This window comes from Perca fluviatilis, chromosome 1 (genome assembly GCF_010015445.1).
Source record: "Perca fluviatilis chromosome 1, GENO_Pfluv_1.0, whole genome shotgun sequence".
Lineage (NCBI taxonomy): Eukaryota > Metazoa > Chordata > Actinopteri > Perciformes > Percidae > Perca > Perca fluviatilis.
Genome location: NC_053112.1, coordinates 19,959,266 through 19,980,502, shown reverse-complemented (window position 1 = coordinate 19,980,502; position 21,237 = coordinate 19,959,266). Strand labels below are relative to the sequence as shown.

The following is a 21,237-nucleotide window of genomic DNA, read 5'->3' as shown; positions in this document are numbered from 1 at the left end:
AATTCCAAGTCGTCCCTTTTATGCACCAGATATCTGGCATTGGAGAGATACAGGCTTGGTAGAGGTGGCTTGTGTGGTTGTTTTCTTAGCCTTAGCATAACACCAGACCTGTGGTGCTGATTCTGCTTCCGCTCCCTCCTCTGTCTGCGCCGCCTCCTAGACCCGACAACAATCCACGGAGAGCCCAGCGGTCTCACTATGTCGTCTGGGATGCTGTGCGTATAATAAAAGACGCTCAAAATAGATATACCAGACTGTGGAGGACATAGCCAGACCACCGGGCACTCCGTGGATTGTTGTCGGCAGCATCAGGCGACGAAGGCGGCGACGGGATAGAAAGCATAAGCGAGGATGCCGGTCGGGCCTGCTAGCCCGGCTAAGGACACTACCACACAGACCTCCACTGCACACAAAATGGATGAGCTGGAACTCAGCATAGCAACGAACAACTACACACGGAACTGCTGCGTGATGATTAGCACCGAAACTTGGCTGAACCCCCTCATCCCGGACGCCGCTATGCAGCTAGCAGGCCGAGCTATCTACTGGCAGTATTGAGACAAGGTAAGTGACAGTACAAACTTTGAATTTAAATGGTTTCTTCACAATGAGTCTGAGTTGAAAACGCATCTTGTTGTCACGTAAGGGCCCTGTTCATGTTGCACAGAAATTTTAATTATATTTTGTGTCTGCTAAGAGGCACAAAGGCACTCTTTAGAATTATGCCACCAGAACTGGCATTTTAGCTAACTGTGAGCTCTCTGGTCATTAGCTGCAGCAACTCCAGTTTGCTAGCACCGATTTTGGTAGTTTTTTTTCCTATCGACAGTACTCGTAGATATCTAGCGATCAAGATTCAGGTAAATATCGGCCGGAGTTCTCCTTTAAGACTGTATTTTGACACATTTTTAAATGCAGATGAAAGATGAAAGCCAAGATATTGAGAAATAAACATACTGCCTTAACCATTTCGTATGGTATTCTATGATTTAATGCACTCTGAGTTAATAGATTGTACAATTGTTCCTGCTATTTTGTCCATACCTGTTTCACGTTTTGAAGCCAACCACACATCACAAAGAAGAGAAGATGACACATTTTTTAATGTCTGTGAACAAGGTTTTAAGTTTTTATTTAATCTCAGGCAGAAACATACATGATAATCCTTTATTGCTCACTTGCATTCCACTGTGGCTCATCCTCACATCTAAACCAACAATAAGTAGAACTGAATCAAGCATCACTTTAGGTCTGGTTTTTGCTGTGCAACTAAATCAATAGCCATCAGTTGTGTGTATGTGTGTGTGTTGAGGAAGATCGATCTCTTTCCTGCAAATCTTCACATGATGCAACATTCAGACTTGTAGTCCACTTCCAAGTTTACACTACTTATTATAAATACACATTTCTTCTTTTTAAATACATATTCATTCAGAATTCTCTCCCTAGTAGTAGTTCCTGATAGTAATAGTATATATTCTGTAAGTTCTGGTTTTATGGCTGAAAGCTTAAGGTTTTGGCTGTTGTACGTTTACACGGTCATTCCTCATCGAAACAATGAGACTACAAAAAAGAAAACCCTGCAAACCTGTAAATGAAATTTCCTGAATGCATACATATTTTTTTCATTACTGAGATTATTAACGGTTATATCGACATGGTAGTGAAAACACACTCAAAACTTAGGAGTTATTGCCTTAATATTTTTTGCATGATACAGAAGAGGATAAAAGGGGTGGGTTGTACATATTCACACAACAAACATGTCTAGACAAATGGCATGCAAGACATAAGAAGGAGACGCACTGAACAAGGGGTTTAGAAACCTTTTAAACACTACACTAGATGAATGTTATTACACTTATGTGTAGGGGAGACAGACAATAGGTCTGGCAGAGAATGTGTAACACTGTGTGCAAAAGGTTTTACATAAGTTTCAGACATGGTCGAACACAAAACAGTAGCTTTAGGAGCACACAACAGTAGTCTTTAAATTTCCTTTTTAAAATATGGCTTATCAAGTTATCACGTAATTTTTTTATTTATTTTAGAGACAGACACACAGTTAGTATACTACTTTCATATAATATTTTATGATTGTTTGCCCACATTGAGGCTCGTCATGTATTAATTTATTTATGTACAAATTCAGTGAACAGGGTTATTATTTATTATTATTTTTATATTATTTGTCAGTGCTGTGAGAGCTCTGCAGAGGAGATAAAAGGGAGTTTAAAACGTCATAGACTAGAAGGATAAACCATCTAACATTGTGTTTTTGAGCCCCTCTGCTTACTGTTAGCTCCATTAGTGTAACATAGCTAACGTTAACGTCAGTCAAGCTAACATCCACCTGTTCGTTGGGTCAGCCTAGCTTAGTCTAAAGGCTGCAATCCACACTGCTGGTTCACATCTGATTCATTTCCCCACCATGAAACTTAGATTTGTCCAAACAACAAAACACCACGCCAGATTAATCTTCATTTGATGTACTTGCAATGTCCACGTGTCGTGGATGGAAAAAAAAAACTGATTTAAGCCAACCTTGTGAATGTAGTCTATGAACTAAGCTAGATAACGTTAGCATTAGCTAGCGAGTTAGCCTACTTCTTCAGCATGTCTTGCAGCGGGCCTGGCAGGTATTTCATCACTGTGTCCATGATGCTTTCCTCTTCCTCCTCGTCACCGCAGCCGGCCGGCACCAGCTTCTTGGGTCGAGTCAAGCTGCCCTCTGCAGCCTCCTCCACAGCAGCTGCAGCCTCAGCCTCGGCCTCCTCACGCTTTTTCAAGCCATACTGTTGGTCGTCGAACACAGAAATAGAAATATGTGGAAGTTAGAAGTGTGAACGGTGCAAAGGAAAAGCAGGCAAAGGAAAAACACCATAATTACAGGATTTTACATTGCAGTAACACAAATGTTAAAGGTCCCATGGCATGCTGCTTTTTGGATGCTTTTATATAGGCCTTAGTGGTCCCCTAATACTGTATCTGAAGTCTCTTTCCAGAAATTTAGCCTTGGTGTAGAATTACAGCCACTAGAGCCAGTCCCACAATGAGCTATCCTTAGAATGTGCCATTTCTGTGTCTGTAGGAGGAGAGAGGGGGTGGAGGGTGGGGGTGTGGCCTTGACCAACTGCCACTTTGATCGTTTGAAAGCCATGATGTCTCTCTCTCTCTCATGGGTGGGCCAAATTCTCTGGGCGGGCAAAGCAGAGAAAGGGGAGGTAACCTTGCTCCTTATGACCTCATAAGGAACAAGACTCCAGATCGGCACATCTGAGCTTTCATTTTCTCAAAGGCAGAGCAGGATACCCAGGGCTCGGTTTACACCTATCGCCATTTCTAGCCACTGGGGGACCATAGGAAGTAAAACCCCCTGTGAACTTGACAGGCAGGCTGGGGGAACTCATATTAATGTTAAAAAAAACTCATAAAGTGACATTTTCATGCCATGGGACCTTTAAGATTAGTGTTTTCTTTGAAGCTGTCAGATATTTTTCTTTTTGGAAACAAAAGTGGAAGTTATTTCTTTGTGTGTGTGTGTGTGTGTGTGTGATAATGCATTTGCTTGGAAAACATATTAATATTTGCATATTAAGGTAAGCAGTCGGATATATTGGTGGTTTCAGGAAGATCAGCCTCTCAGATGGTGATGCGAGTTGGTAACTTGTAATTATGATAACTCCATTATATCATGAATGCGACATGCGCATGCACTTCTACTCATTCATCCTACAGAACATTGAGATTCACCCATCCCATTGAGCCTTTTCCTGTTTTTGTGTTTTGAGCAGCTGCAAACCCTTCATCTTTCTATTTATCTTGTTCCTGTCTGTGTCTTTGAGCAAAGCTTTAGAATATGTCACAAACAGAGTAGATGTCTTGGGTGCTGCTTTCGAGTGTTCACACTATGACAGTGCATGTCAAAACTTGCGATATGTATTTTGTTTGAAAGGCACGCAACAAAAATAACAATTGCTTTGAAAACTGTTGCCACCAAAACTGTTAATAATAATGCCATTCAATTTCCCCGACAACAGGATGAAACAGCTCTACACCTGACACAATCTGCTCTGTCATCTGTCTCTAGTCTGAACATGTGTAAAAATACAGACTTCAGCTATAATATGGACGCATCTCGCAGTATCTGGCTGTGGAGGACGCTGACAAAAACCTTTCCGGTAACTAGCACTTTGGGATTTGTTCCTCCCTCTTTGTTCTCCTCCGGGAGAACTTAAGAAGAATAGAGGAGGTGAGGAGCCAGGGGAAGAGTGACGCTTTTCATTCTGCTGATTCACAGTATTCCCCTCAGACCTGCCCCACCCACAGACTGCCTGTCTTTCACACTGCCTCTGCAATCAGGTGGTTACACTGCAGCCCTTACAATCACAGCAGCCCCACAGCCTCACATTTGTGGAGAGGGGAACTCAAAGCAAACATACTAACTGTAGACTAAAATACACATTATACTAATGCCGATTCAGAATGCAAAGCCATTACTGTATATCGTGTTTTAGACAGATTACAATGCATAAACATGCTAAACAAGAACATACCTGGACAACGGCTTCAGAATTAATACATACCATATTGTACATTTAATATCCTGTTGTTACAGTTGTTCCTAAAGTGTTGGAACAGATTACTGAACAATAATTTATATAGCAGTTTGCATTTCTCTGATCCACCCATTTCTTATGTCTTAATAAAAAAAAAAAAATCTAATTTACTCATATTAATCATGGCTCCTTTTCTTCATCTACTGCTTTCTACTTCTCTCAGTTGTGTACAGCTCCTTCCTGATCCTCCACTGATCTATTTTAAAATTACATTAAAGCAAACAAAAATAGTCTGATGATAGTCTTTTTCAAACACAGATCTGTTATACAAAAAAAAGGGTTTTGTTGTCATGCCGCCAAGATGAGAAGCCTTCAGAAGCTACTTCAAATCCATCATCCAAAATCATCAAAACGTCTTACATCTGTGACACTATTTTACAGTGATTTTTGCTTTTGCTTGTCTGTTTTTTTCTCTTCAGTTTGGTGTTCACATTTCTGTAAAAAAAAACTGTTTTATGTGTATTGGTGGCTGTTTTCCTGACTGAGACACCGACTGACTTTGTTCCTTGTGTTTGGTTATTGACAACTTTTTTTCAATTACATTATTAGACAGCATATTGTCGGTTATTGTCATTATACCTTATCCCGGATGCCTTGCCTCATGCTTTCCCTCTCAGCCTCCATCTTGGCATATTTGGCCTTCCTCTCCTCCTCCTGTTGCCTCAGCGCCTCCTGTCGCTCCTCCTCTTTCTTGTCTGCGTCAGGGTCCTCCTCCTTCTCCTCCCCACCCAGCATCTTACCCACATCAGGAGGACCTCCTTTAAAAGGGAGAGGGGGAAAAAAAAGAAAAATATAAGACACAATGACCGCTCCAACAGGCCTCTAAAACTGAGACGTCTAACTACTACATTATTTTGTAAGATGCAGAAGAGAAGTCAGGCAGACACATGACAAGGTACATAAACTTCTGGGAAATAGAGATGAATTTACAGACATCAGGTGAAGCCATAAAAAGCTGCTGTTATATTGTGCCAATATCCAATATTGTTTGATGTCAAGTTTAGTAACTTTGTTCCTTATCTTTCCAAGGGGATTGTGAGATTTATTGTTTCCCGCAGGACTGTATTCTTGTCAGGGTGGAGAAGCCTTTTAAAATACCATTTGGACCGTCTTTTACTGTTATTTTATAGACACGATAACCCATGTCAAGCACATATTCCAAATGGCTGAACTCACTCAGTTGTCCCATTCGTAGTACAGAGATTTAGTGAAAATCTGTGTTTTTATCTTCATAAAAGTCTCATTGCTCTAATATTAACATATACTATGTTCTTTATTGTATCCTACTACTACCTGTTACTTCAACAACCCAGTTCCCCGTGAACCATTTTTATAAAAACTGGTGTGTTGTAATATAATAATAATAATAATAATAATAATATATATATATTTTTTCCTTCAGTTTTAGTCATTTGGATGCATTGGTAGGACAGTTACACTTCATAATAATCATCATTAATAAAAGGTAAATTGATAGTTAATTGAACTTCAGTTATTAGTTATTTTACTGTTAACAAACAATGAAATTATGATTTATTATGTTTACTTATTAGTAATGTTATAAGTTATGTTATTGTATCATTAGTTTAGTGTAATATAAAATTTGTTTATAAATTTATATAGCTATTAGAACGTCAATGATTAGTAATTGTTTTGTAAACCATCTATGAACTATATTTATAAGTTGCAACTGATGGTTATAATAATTAGTTAAGGATTAATAAGTGGTTTATAAAGCATTTGGCCCCATTTTTCAGTTATCTATAAAAGAGATGACTGATTATTTGTGCACTGATAATAGCTATCTAAATAATGTTTATAGATGCTTTACAAAGTATTCCTGCTTTATTTCTATATTGAGCTTATACCTTTAGTTTATTGTAAATTTGACACTTTTTGTTACTTATCATACATTTAATCCTTTTGTACATCTGCTACCTTTTAGCTACTTAATTTTGCACAATCTGGAGACAAAGCACTTTTTGCACATTGTTTTTGTACAGTTGAGAATGTGACAAATCAAATTTGAATTTGATGTTTAAATACAAACATTGGACTTAACATTGGTCGATGCCTCCCCCCCTGTTGACCGACTGATTGGAAACACTCCATGCTGGGTACAAGCCCACTGTCCGCTCCACTAGTGCCAAGGCCAAGTTTTAATGAATATGAGAAATATTGACCGTCATGAGTCTGCACTCTCCCGTGCAGCTCAACTCCACCCTTTCTGGAAAGTGTTGACTTGCAACCACCAGGTTTTATTTCACATTTGATGTATTCCTTTCAGTTAAAATGTGTTGTCTGGCTATTTCATTTCCATACAAGATCTAAATGCTCTTTCAAAGACCCCTCTACAATGAATATAATTCTGATTACAATAACACAAATTACACATGGTGACAAATTAAATTGAAATAAAGAGATTGTTATTTAGACTATCATTTCATTCTTTAATCATTAAACCCCCTAAATTTTCATAAGCAATACTAAAGACATGACCTTGGTGTCCCCAATGTTATAGCTACAGCCCCGATGGTTCCCTAACTGGAGGAAAAGGAAATGAGAAAATAAACAGTAGGAATATGAGCTTTGCCTATTACATTACACAACAAGGCACAAGTCCTGGAATATGTCTTACGCAAGCCTTCTTACTGTCGCTGTAGGAGTTGTAAATCCCATAAAATAATGTCTTGCGATACCAAAGCATGAAAATGCTGAGCTTCAATGGAACAGAAAAGAAAAAGATGAGGAGAAAAGCCAAAGGTCTGATGGATGTGGACAAAGACAGGAGCAGATAAGTAGTGAGGGGGAGGAGGAGGAGGAGGAAGAGAAGGGGAAAAAAGAGAAGACGTAATAAGGACAAGGGAGAAAGGGAGTCAGCATACTGCTGAATTTTGTGACAAAACAAGACATATTTAGGAAAAACAAGGAGAGCATAAGGAGAGGGAGAGAATCTGTCAGAAACTGTTGAGTCCAATTATGAGCTGTTCCAGTTAGTGGGATTACCCAGCTGTTTCTGTGGGACCAGAAAGAGAGGGAGGTTGTGTGACAGTTGAAAAGATGAAGGGAGGGAAGGTGGGGGGAGTGATGAAGAAAGAGAAAAAATAAAGGGAAAGTTAGGTCAGAAGGAGGAGGAGGAAGAGGAAAAGGTTGAGAGGCAGGCAAAGGGCATCTGAGGAGAGAAAGAAAGACAGAGTACTCCTTCAGTCTGCAGCTGCCCCCGGGATCATTCGTTTTGACTCATCAGCATAAAGCAAAAAACAAACTGCAGTGAAATGTGGAGGGATAAAAGACAGGAAAGACAGAGGAGAGGATGAAGTGGAAAGGGATGAGTGCAAGACCAATGAAGGAGAAAAGGGAAGGGTAGAAAAAGAAATAAAAACACCAGGAAACCTGCAGGCTATGAAAAGTGAATGACGTTTATTTTAGGAGCTCTCTGAGAAAGCTCCTAAAAATAAACCTATGAACGAATGAACCAACTCCTAATAATGGCGTAATGGTAGTAGATGGAAATGCACATTAACTTGCATTTTCTTAGGATAACCTTCTGGAAATTTGGTTAAAATGTATTCTATATTAACGCAAATATATAGTTGAAAATGAAGATATTTGATTGGCTGGCCATCTACATAGACAGAGAACTAACGGTGTTATTGGATTTATGCAAAAAATGGGGGCACCATTGTGAGACATTTCAGTTGGACTTTAATATAACATGCAGAATCCATATGGACACCAACCAAAGAACTGGGGCAGCATGATAGTCATGGCTGCAGAGACAAAGAAGATGGTCCCCAACAGAGACTTCAAATGTATTAATGATCAGTGCTGTTTACACCACTGTACAGACCACCTTGTTTAATGCACAGGTGTTCTCTGGGAGTTGCAGAACACACGTCAGCAATGAGGGCTCGGCACCAAAGATGGAAACTGAATAAATAATTAAATAAAACAATAGGTCAGTCACATAAATGAGCCCTTTGGATTTAAGTGAAAGAGACAGGTGGGACAGAAATTCAGATAGAAATCCAAAGTAAGGTATTGCTTAGTCTCGCATTCCTAGACCTATCTCCACAGCGCTGCAAACAGTGTTTGATGAACAGCACAGAAAAGCTGACATAGCAGTATCTGGCGGACTTGATGCACATCTTCTCTTACAAGTATGTGTATGCGTGAGGGAGGAAGATAGTGAGGAAGAGAGGGATGCATAGAGCTAAAGAGCACTTACAGTGAGTGTCCCTATATGAACATGTGGATATAAATAATTGCTTAGTTCCATTTTAAGCTGTCATGCATCTTGTGTGGTTGAGCAGTTCCTTCTTATGTGTGGTAGAATGTGCAGATTACAGTATGTGTATGTATGTGCATGTCCATGTATAAGCATGTGTGGATGCACACTATCTGGTGTGACTTTGCAAGATTTACAATACAAACAGTATTTGAGATATCACAGTTAAAGTGTTACTCTGAACTTCTCGCCATACATACATATACTTTATAGAGTCTGTTTCATCTTAATTGCGTTGCTAGGAAACAGCTTGGATCCAAGTTTATTTCCTGTCAGCTGCTGATATACGCAAACACTGCCGCAGGGATTTAAATTGGACCAATTAAGAATCAGTGTTTGCATCTGAGAAACGATATTCGTAGATACACCCTCTTACTTTGACTTAGGATTCGGTCGGCAAAACGAGAGTGCACATACCGTATAAAATTAAACTTAATGTTTACATGCATCTATCCTCAGAAATGTCAATATATCTCAGAATATCCCAGATGTATCCAGATCTCACAGTGCCAGTGTAAGAGCTTATCTGACGGGAAACAGGATTCAGGTTCAGTTTATGATCTTGGTACCTGAGTATCTTCAATACAGTCCATGTAAACACCGCTATTGAATTCTGTAAGTGGAGCAATGACTCACAACCAGCTAAGCCTCATTGTCAAAAGATTCGCTTCTCATGCACAGCCCAGAAAAAACCCTCCAGTACCTCTTGTAACTATAACTGTGCCAAACCAAAACAAACCTGGTCTTGTTTCACAAAATCTTATTAGCACATTCAGATCATCTTTGCTCAAATGTAAAAAAAAAAAAGAAGAAAAAAAAAGGATCCTATCCTGAGAGACAAAGCCCTGAGTTATATTGAGCTATGATTCCGGCTCATGCTTTGTGAGCCCATTTAGAGATACAGCAGTGTCCTTTCAAACCAGAATAATTCTATTAAGCTCTCAGGCATCACATAAGCTGTGTCGAGCTATGTTTTTGATAAAAGTGTCTCTACTACTTTATCCCTGCATACTCCATAAGGTTGTAGTAGTCGTCGGAAGGACATTCAATATGTAAGCTAATAAAAGCCTGTAATGGAAATCTGACAGTTCAGCCTTTAGTCTCTTTCCCCATTTTTGTATAATGCACATTATATTAGATAAGTAAATATCAGCAAAGACAAAGAGGCACTTTGTAGAGAAATTCTATTCTACCATAATGCCCATAAAAAGCCAGTTGACTAAATAAAATGCGATGTTTAGGTGTTGACTCAGGGGTCTGTATTATTGGTTATCCCACACATGAAAACCACATGATAATGCCTGTCAAACATACTGATCATCTCCAAAATAAAATCAGCTGATCCCTGTGTTAAGGAGTTTTGTCTTCCTTGCCAAATTCAGCTTTTTAAGACGTTTTCCTGTGGCAACAATCTGCATCCAACTTTGCCGGTTGAGGTAAAGTTATACCGTTATTCTTTTCTCGATACATGGACACTGCTTGGATAAAAAGTACTATAGTCATCTCTCGAATCCTTTCCTTCTGAAAGTTCTTTGATAAATCTTTGTTAAATCCAAAGTCATGAGGGAAAGAAGGAAAGAAGACTAACCTTAGCTAACTCTCCCAGTGCTTAAACTTTTGACAGCATCAGATAACAGCACTTATCTACGCTTTTCCCACTCCAGGTTCTCAAGGCAAATCCCCTCTTTAAATCCAAAGTGTGGTGGGAAAGCGGATAAGTGTAAAGATCTAGATTTGGCCTTCAGGACAGACATAATTGTCTCAACACAGCTCATTAAACAGCAGAAGAAATGTGGAAGGGTGACAAATCGGACAGACAGAGAAAGTGTGCTCACTGTTGTTTCGCTGTATAATTGGTGGAAGTTATGCTTTGGGTCAGTTTAAATTTCCCTCAGGTGGAGCAGTTTAGCACAATGAATCAGGCAGGACAAAGGCACTGAGGCAGCTTTATTTTGCACTGGGACTTAAGTTAACAAATGAAAGCTTACCCTCTTGCCACAGTTTGATAAATATATGTTGTTGTCTTTAAAGTGAAAGTGTATTTGTTGTGCCAGATTTAATTTGCAACAAAATTGAATCTCTGAGTTTTAAGAGTATGTTACACTTATGTTTTTACACATTCAAGAAACCTAATTAGATTTGATAAGGGATTTCAAAGGATTTGAATCCAACCCTACTACAGTTCTTGTTGTGACCGGATAAACAAAGCATTATCATCTGCATACTGCAGCTCCATTAAGGATGTGGTGGAAAGTTTGGTGTTGAATTTGAGACTGAAACAACGAATTTGAATACCAGGCGTCGCAAATAATATGTAACCAGCTGTAATCAAAATGACTAACCGGGTGGGAGCAATGTTGCATCCCTGTTTCCACAATAAAAGGTTGGGATTCACCACTGCTGCTGCTGACGTGGTCATGACAATGATGAAGATAATTACTGTGAGTGTTTAGCAGATACCAAAAGTAATAACACGTTTTTGGCTTTTAGAGCAGGTGCAAGACATTTATATGTTTGAAAAATGCATATAAAGGGCAAAGACACCTGCATGTTTCTAATACAAACAGCCTTTCCTCTCTCTTTCAGTCTCTCTCTCACTATTCGTGACTTGGATGGTTGAATGCATTATTTATAGGATGTGGCCATACTGTCAAACACATGTGCGTAGACACACACACTTTGCACTGTAGGAGGAGCTCAAGGTCAATTTGATGAACTGAATTTGATTTGCATGAGTAACGCACAAAAGGAAGATGGGGAGGTGTGTGTGTGTGTGTGTGTGTGTGTGTGTGTGTGTGTCAGCGGTGAAGACCGGATTCTCTTAGCCAATCATACTTGAGTGCTACTAAATGTGATCATCTGTACTTTGTGGAGACGAGGTGAGGGAAGAACATCTCAAGGTATCTTTTGTTTTCATTTCACTTCAAATCACAAAGCTTTGTCACACTTAACCACTGAAAATGTCACTCATTAGTGGAAAACTGATCTACTTGCTGACACATTGTTAAGCCTACTATGTCGACATATAATCAAATGCATGTGAAGTTAGTTTTAAAAAATTTATAAATAATTATTAAAAAAAGGTGAAAGGTTTTGACAGCACATGGGAGCTGTAGTAGTTGAGTTCAAGACAAAAAACGGGATTATACCCTTGTTAAAATGGTGGGAAGTTTAGATTTTATTAGCAGGAACCATAGACAGAAATGGACCAACAGATCCCATTGCTCTGGACGGAGACCAGTGAAGTATATTAGAAGCACTTTTCCGGTGAGGGCTGAGCGTTACTGCGCAGCCTCCAACTGAGCTTGAAGATGTAAATGTGACGTGACACTTTAAATCCTACCTGTTGCCTTTCACCATCCACTTATTTAACTGCTGTTGCATCCCTTGACATGACCTCTCCTTTTCCCTCTTTCCTTTCCTACAGCTTTTTTGCTTTGTCCATTTTTTTCCATAGACGACAACTCACTACTCGTATGCTTGTAGCTGCTCGGTCAGCGCTCGCGGCTGATTGGATAAACAGGGTTTTTTTTTTTATGGAATATGAATAGGAAAATATTACAATCATATAATACAATCAGCCTTATTGGTTTTGTCAAACACATCCACTGCACTCTAAAACTACAATTTGGTGGGTCAACTGCCTTTCAATATCATGTCAAAGTAGCGTTAGTTTGTTTGCTAATTTTGTATGTAACCCATGCTAGGCAGTTATTGATAATTAATGCAAAACATTGAGCATGAGGGGGTCTACTCTAGTTCACTTGTCTTTTCTGCAGGTCTCAGCAGTGACAAGCTTTTCAAAAATGCTTTTCACAAGCACATCATTTTTGCATCATTTTGCAAAACAAAACTAAACAAAAACAAAAATTGGCAATTGCCTAAAAGCTTAAGTCAGGACAAGGCCACTGACTGTCATGAGCTTTCTAAGGTATCCACAGCGCAGTAACAAGCCAAGATTCTTATCCAGAAAGCACATACATTTTAGCACTTCTGGTGTCAGCCTAGAGACAATGAGTCAATGATTCTATCTAATTCTTCATTTAACTGTCCGAAATGAAAACTGTCTCCCCTCCTTATTCAAGTCAGGTACATGTTACTTATGTAGCCCAAAACAAAAATCACAAATTTGCCTTAAAGTGATTTTACAGCCTGTACAACAGCCTGTATCCTTACACTCATGATATGGATAAGAAATTCTAATTCATCAAAGAAGCTTCATGCATCGCTTTTAAACATCGTCAAATTATTGTCTAATTCAATGTTACATTTTAGTACAACTACCATGAACAAAAAATAATTGGTAGTTTTCATCTCACACAAATGAAACTATTAACGCTAAAAAAATGGTAAACATTAAAATCATAACTCCTTTAAACTCCATTGCACCTCACTTTGCAATAGCTTCATCTTTGGTACTGTAAATCAATCCAAAAATACATAAATATAAACGTATGTGTAAAGGCAAGTAGAGCCTGGTATTAAACTTACAGTTACGCCTCGAAATTCATCTGTTACTGATTTATTGATGTACATTTAATAACTACTGTTTGCCAGACTCTCTTTATTCCCGTTGAATCAGAATCAGCTTTAATAGCCAACACACAAGGAATTTGACTCTGGCTTTTTGTGCTCTCAATGTACATACACAAAAATAGACATCTGTCTAAAAACAAGGACAACAAAGCTGAACAAAGTAAACATAAACATTTGACTACTATGTACAGATATGACTTTATTATTATTATTATTATTATTATTATTATTGTAGCAGATTCCAATTGACATCATTGAGACATGAAAAGTTAAATATTTCTTATTGTTGGAATTAAACCTTACCATTCACTTATTGGCTGTGTAGCGCTGACTTTTCTGCTGATATAGTCAAGGTTTAACTGCTGCCTGAGGCCTTCAGAGTTTGATTGAGCTCTACACCTTGGGGCTAATGTCTACCTCACTTAACAGCCCCCTATTCTGTCAAACTAACTTCTGCTTTTAGGAGGTGGAAAGTGCAGAGTCAGCACTGCAGCTCTCAGGAGCATAGGCAATCAATGCACAAGTAAGAATTTAAGATAAGGTGCAAAAGCTGTGTGAGGGTCTGTTTCATGGCTCCCAAATAACAACACTGCTGGATTGATAATCCCAATTTTAAAATGAAGCAGCACTTAATCACCTTTGTTTATAGGCTGAGGATTTTAAAGCTAATTTTACAGCTTTCATAGCTATAGTGGCGACTCACAAAATGTAACATAGGGAGCCAAAGGTGCAGCACATTTTAATTTCAAAATTACTTAATCGACAAGTTAAGTCAATTATTTAGTGGTTACATATGAGAGGTATAAGCTGCATCAGCGGTAATAAGTCTGGATCCCTCTGTTCTTGTGGGCTGGATAGATCTTATTACAAAGGGCCCATTTGTGAGATATTATTATATATTATGTTATTATTACTGCGCCTGTTGTTCATAAGGTTAAACTGTTCATGAAGATGGCAAGGTGCACCATTATTTCTTATGATATGGGGGGGGGCTCATGTAGTCTGCACACAAGATATGTAATACTTACACTGACTTAAAACACATCCATGTCCAATGACCTACTGTAAAATTGGCTATGCAAGAAGACAATCCATGAAAGCTCATGTTATCTCTATCGTTTGGTATGTGTGGATTAAGAATATAAAATAGGCATGACTATCTTTCTATCTTTCACACTACTGCCTTAAGATCTGTAAGCCTTATAGGTCATTAGTAAGTAACTTTGCTTTTCATTTCTGATCCTGACCATTAAGTCTTAGTTTATTAAGTGTAAGTTGAAATAAGTTTTTATTGTATCTTATACAACTGACCACATCCCTCATAAACTTTATTTAAGAAGTTCATAGTGACGAGTTTTAACATCCAAATTTGTACCAGAATTGCGTGTAATCAAGTAGCCCATTTAGGTTAATGAGTTTACAGTGAAACAGCAAAGACTAAAGCTCTCGTAAAAAGAGCAGCCAGGTATATAACTTCCAAATAATTATTGACTAAAGCTTTAATTTTCACAAGTTTTAGATTAAACTTCTTGTTGTGTTGTCAACACAATACTAACCAGTGGTCCCATGCATTGGGAAAAAGACAATTTGCAAAGTCTTTGCAAAAGACAATGCAGCAGGAATATGGAGCTAGCATGGCTACTGCAGAAAAGAACATCCAACAAACATCTGAACTGTGCATCTATGCGGCTCTGGACTTGAGAGCTGCTGAATCATTGCAGTTAAACATCACTCTGTTTTCTTCCAAATATCTGCAACCAAAGAAGCCTTGGAGGATTAGTTAATGCACTGGCAGCATCATCTCTTCACGGAGACTCATCCACGCACTCATCATCACTTAACATACTCTGCAAAACACTCAGTGACGGTCTCGCAAATCCACATCCAAACAGAAGCAGAACAATCACAGGATGGAAAAGAGCAAGGTGACAACAGGCAAAATACGATCTGAGCCCTCGTAGTTTCAGAGTGACAAAACATGGTTTGATTTATTCAGGTTCTAATCTCTCAAGAAGGTTGTATAAATAATTCCAATAAAGTTGTTGGAAGAGGTTCATTTTCAAAAAGACAGGAGACACACATGCAGTACTGTTAACAGTACATCACATGTCTACATAAGCAGACATGTTCACGCATGTTTAAGCTTTAGAATCTAGAGCCACACTGACGATTCCGTGAGGCTATATATACACGGCACTGCTTTGAGCCAAATGCTTATGCCCACTAGGCAATTTGTTAATTATAAACTTTAAAAAAAAACATTTATATTCCAAGCATGATTTATTGTCTGCAGTGAGCTAGTGAGTGTAACGTTAAACACAGAGACATGGCGTGAAAATGCCATGGTTTTGATTGTGCCCCCCTATGGGCGAAAATGGAAGACCAGGTGAAAACCCTGCAGTCAAGGGGAGCTACAGCTTATTACGCCAGGCAAGATAAAGACACAGATGAAAAAATTGCTGCTGGACTATTCTCCATCGTACCGTACGCCCACCCATCCACCCCCACCTCCTCTCTATGCGGCCAGCCACGTTCTTATACAGCAGCAGTAAATCTGGTGCATACAGCAAAAACAAAACATGGAAATCATACGAATTACAGTGCTTAACTTTTCGTAGCTTTTCAAACGTGTGGTTCATGAGAACAGACTGCAGAATGTATGGTGTAGCCAGACCTTACTCCAGCAATGACACAGCCAGTGGAGCTAGGTCTGGCAATGCGAGACTACATCCCCCTTCAAATTGCTACTGCTAACGCCAGTATGCTAACATGCTCACAATGACTAAGCTAACATACTGATGTTTAGTGGGTATATTGTTTACCATATTAACCATCTTAGTTTAGTGTGTTAACATGCTAACATTTGTTAATCAACACTAATGTTGATTGAAGGCGCAAGATGAAATATCAAGGGTTCACCACCACAGTTATTATAATTTATCCTGAGGGAGAGATCTGAGACTGTGAGAGACTGTGGGTACCAAATTTTACAGAAATACATCCACAGGTTATTATTGAGATATCACTCAAAACCAAAAATGTCAACCTCATGAGGAAAAGTCAAGGGATCTCCAAAGTAAGTAGGATCCATCCTCTGGGGAACATGAATGTCTGTGCAAAAATTTCACGACAGTTAATATGATGTCGGTGGACCGACCAACCGACAATGCCATGCCTAGAGCTATGCTGTTTATTAACGTTGCTGATAAAAATTGTGGTATCTCTATTTGCAAGTTAGAAGTAGGGGAACCATATTAATCCTTAATTTCTTTGCCTTATTTGATAGATGACAGTGAAGCCAGACAGGAAATGCGGAAAGAAAGAGTCAGAAAGAAACAAGCATCCCCAGCCAGAATCAAACCGAGGACGTTTCATTGTACGCAGCTTAGACCACTAAACCAGCCACACCCAATAGCAGCTTAATTGATTAAAAAGAAAATCACTAATATTGACGTATTGACTAACTGGCACTGACCGTCAGATTGATAGCCAGGCTTATTGATTAGCTGGCTATTTGGTTTATTTCATTATCTGATCCCCCACCACAGGCAGCTTCAAAAGTCCAGTGCACTGTCAGCATTTTTGCATAGTGGAAAGAGGTCACCGTGTCCCCGTCAATAAACATGGACCAGAACCAAAGACAGCTTGCACTGACAGCAGAATAATCACCCTGATAGGCATACATATTGATTATTAGACAGACACTCTCACACACCATCAAACTTTCTCTTTTTTGCACCCTTTCTCAGTATCTTATCTTTCTCACACACAGAAAAATCTATACCCTAAAGTAGGCCTGTGCAGCCTCCATAATTAATCTTGCCTGGAGATGCAGTACACACACTCTGTCCTATACAATATCTATAAAACATCTCTCCAGCACGGGCAGGGTACAGACGCACACACAGGCAAACACCCACACTGTCAAATCTATTCCCAAAGTCCTCAGGCAGAGAGCAGCCCGACCTCTGCTGAGTAAAAAAACAGCATCCAATGCAATGCAGTTGACTTAAGATTTCATAGCGCAGACACGAGGCACAGCAGCTATGCAGAACGAGGCAGCGCTGGCGTCCTCTGCATCCCAATGAGGAGCAGGGGCTCAACTCTACATCCCAACTGTAACTGCCTAACACCTCTGTAACATTGACAACAACAGCTCAGTATCCTGCATGACTGACCAGTATGTGTGCGACTGCTGCATTACAACGACTGGTGCCACTTTCCTGCCTTTCCCCTTGAAGCCCTAGCTGACAAGGAGGATGAATTACAGGGCCATAAGAAGGACTAATTAGGGGGCAAATAATAGCTAAGATAATATTCTAAAGGATAATACCTGAAGGCTTTAAAGGACAAAAGTCTTGTGAAAAGAATGTTAGTCATAGTTCTTGGCAAAATAGCACTTCTCTATTTCTCTTGCCTGAAAAGACGCCAACAGTTGGCTTGAAAAGCATAGAATGCCTGGTTATTAAAGTCACGTAAAAATCTCAACTCTAATTTAGTTTTTTTAAATTCCACTGAGTAAACCTAAAAATGTATGAAGATCAAGCCAAAAATAAGGCTACTGCTGGTTACATTTTGGACATGTTTCACTAGACAGATACATCATTAGTATCTGACTAGACCTACTACTGCAGCTATTGTCCTATTTTTCTGCAGCATTCCTAACCTCGTTTACAGAGACTTGATACGCTTTCAGGGAATCACTGGTAAAAAAAAAACACTGTTTCTACAATAGCCAAATTTCAAAGCATGAACAGGTTTTTATAATTGTAATCATGTCATTCAAGATTAACTTTATTGTCATTAATACTATTCACAAGACAAGTGCACAGCAGAATATGGTTACAGCATAACAATCTGGCGTTGTGAAGGACTTGACCAACAGGATGTCATGTCCTGCCCTGAGAGGTTTTTAAAAGATGGATGCAGATAGAAAGAAAAAAAAAGAAAGAAAGAAAGAGGGAATGCGTAGCTTTGAAGTCAGGAGATTGGTGCAGGATGGATTATCTCAGCCCAGTATCCCCATAACTACCAGGCCAGTACTAGTGCAGTACTGCTACTATTGCTGCTGAACAACCTTTTAAATCCTTTACACTGCAGTGCTGTTAAATCAAACTCTAGCCAGGCAGACTACTCACCTCCCATCGCAGCTTTCATTACAAAATTCATGATGAAGCAGTTCTGTGTTCTCTTCCTTCAGTGGTCACGTAATCGGGGACAGACCTGCAGCCAGGGACAAAATACACAAGCTATGACTGCATGAATACCACTGTTAGGACATATAGTTTTACTCCCCTGGTTTTCACAAGTGTTTGATGGGATGGGGGAGGATGATGATGATGAGGCTCGATGCGAACACGAAATGACCTCCAGAAGGAGATCCCTGTTTGGCAAAGGACAAAGACGCTCTTCCCCTTTTACAATAATCACAATATCTCCACATACATTAGATCACTTTAACTCCTGAGAAGTATGAATTTACATCTTAAACAGACCCAAAATGTGAACAACTTGAAGGAACAAAAAGGGTGATTAAATTAGGTTATTATGGCTTTACCCTCCAATACAACACGGTGTCCTGAGTTTCATCGAGGCACCTGCGCCCTCAATTTACAACCAACACTTCATCTTGTGCAGATTTATGCTTACGCTGCCTGGCTGCCTGTCATGGAAATAACTCCCAGAATTAAAAATAAATAAATAAAAAAGCAGAGGCAGAGGTCAGAGATGAGCAAGTAGACATGGTTTATGTCAGTACATGGGCCTTGGAGAACATCACTGCAAGGGCATTACATGACAGAGAAAAGAATGACTGCTTCAAGGTCTTACGCTTCTCATTCGTGAGTTTTTATTTGGCATTATGGCATTTTATTCCCTATCATATGACCGGATAGTATTTGTCTTGGGATTTAAAGTGAATCATAGTCACATTTCATAATAACCTTACATGAAAACTGCAATTTTTCTATAATAATTGCTGCTGGGACTTTGTGTCCAAGGTACTCAGTTGTGAGTTTACAGACCGTAGGAGCTTTATGGTCATTTTAGCTCAAGACCGACTTTAAGGTGACCTTTTGTACTTTTTTTATTTATTTTTTTTACAATCTTTTTTACGACATAACCCCACGGGTAGTTTTGCTGCATTTTACAGCATCCCTCTGCCATTGCGGCACAGCAGACAAGAAGGGGGGAAAAAATCCTCCTGAAAAACTTGCTGCACTCATTATTCTATCATTGCTTCGTCCTCGAGTCATTTTCATTCGCCCCAAAGTCGAATCTGCACTAGCTGGGCGACCTGAAATCATTTCCTGGTTTCCTTCTTCTTCATCAGTCTCTGCAGCAGCGCAGCAGCATCAGTTTTCCCTCACGTGAACCCATTCAGTATTCACTCACATCTCCTGGTGCGGTCCAGCATTAAGGCATAATTACAGTAACGTACAGTATGTAGCCTACCCCCTGTTAAATTACTGCAACCGCAAGCTTAGATATCCCATAGAAGCCAATACGTTACATGCACATCGTGAAAGCATCAGCATCTTTTTACCCCGCGCACAAACCTATCACCATCCGGTCCCGTACAGTAAAAGCCACACACACGCACATCCCTTGTCTTTGGTTGTTCGGGCTTCGTTTACCTTGTTTTGAGCCTTATCCAAGTATTTTTCCCTCCAAAAAGAAAAGCCTCTTCGCAGTGTTATAACCAGCCTCCTTTTCTGCTTCAGCGGGGAGAAAGAAAACACAAGTTGTGCGTCTTAAAGGGGGGGTTGTGTGTTTTCCTGTGCGGCTCTCAGTTTGCAGACATGCCGGTTGTGTCAGAGTCAGGCTGCAGCAGCGGAGGAAGAAGAGAGTATATTCCTGCAGGACGAGATGAGAGCATAGAGGGAGGGAGGGAGGGAGGGAGGGAGCACATAAATGTACTATCTCCCAAGTGAAGGATCCATTTTATTTTCACAATCTCAACAGAAAAGAAACATTAAAAAGCACATCAGAGGTGTAACTCGTGCAAATGCTTGGAATCATAACCGAAGACAACATGTACGATTAACATCCAATCTGCATAAGATTTGCCTTCATGTCCCCAGTTCTTAATTTATTAGTTCTCAGTTCATTAAGCATGCCTTGAAGGTTCAAGGTTACGTTGTCTAATAAAAGAGAAATGTATCTTGGAGAACATGAATATTGTTGTATAGAGAACAGACATATCACAAAAAGGCACTTAATAAATAAAAAAACCACACTTGCAAACAGTACTGCACTTAACATAAAATACCCACTATACAAAATATGTATTGTTAAAATGACACGTTACAAAGGTTTACAGCAGCATATATAATTATGGCAAAATGTTAGTCAAAAGTTGCATATTTACACATCCAGCAATACAGAGTCTTGCTTCTGGCCACCGGACAAAGTAAGTCCAATAACTCTCCTTTTAGCTCTGTTTTTGGTCTCCACCAACTCTTAAGGGAGTATATCTGGCTCTTTAGCTACTAAATGCTCCACTGTGTTCAACTGTGTCTGTCTGCTGTTTGCTGCTGAGCAGGTAGTGTGGGTTTATCAGAGCTTTTTTTGCTGATCTGCCTGCTGCTGCTGCTGGAAAAAAAAGGTTGATGAGAGCAATAAGACTGAACGAAAACAGTGAAGTTGCAGACTGTAAGACCAAAACAATGAGCTGAAAATTGCTAATACATTTTGTCGAGTTTAGAGGAACTGCAGAGAGGAGTGATAAAACTCTGTTTGTCCCTACAGGTATCTTTCACATTCGTTTGATCAGTTAAAAATATTACTTAGAGC

General features: G+C 39.4%; 1 protein-coding gene across 1 annotated transcript; it reads right to left on the bottom strand.

The window, feature by feature from the left end:
* Window positions 1-1,097: 1,097 nt before the first annotated feature.
* cplx2l (complexin 2, like) lies at window positions 1,098-20,298 on the bottom strand. Its single transcript, XM_039814386.1, has 4 exons — window positions 20,079-20,298; window positions 18,582-18,666; window positions 5,199-5,377; window positions 1,098-2,795 (listed from the first exon to the last, which is right to left on the bottom strand). Exons 2-4 carry the CDS (start codon window positions 18,610-18,612, stop codon window positions 2,604-2,606), a joined length of 402 nt encoding a protein of 133 aa, XP_039670320.1. The 5' UTR covers window positions 18,613-18,666; window positions 20,079-20,298; the 3' UTR covers window positions 1,098-2,603.
* Window positions 20,299-21,237: the final 939 nt, after the last annotated feature.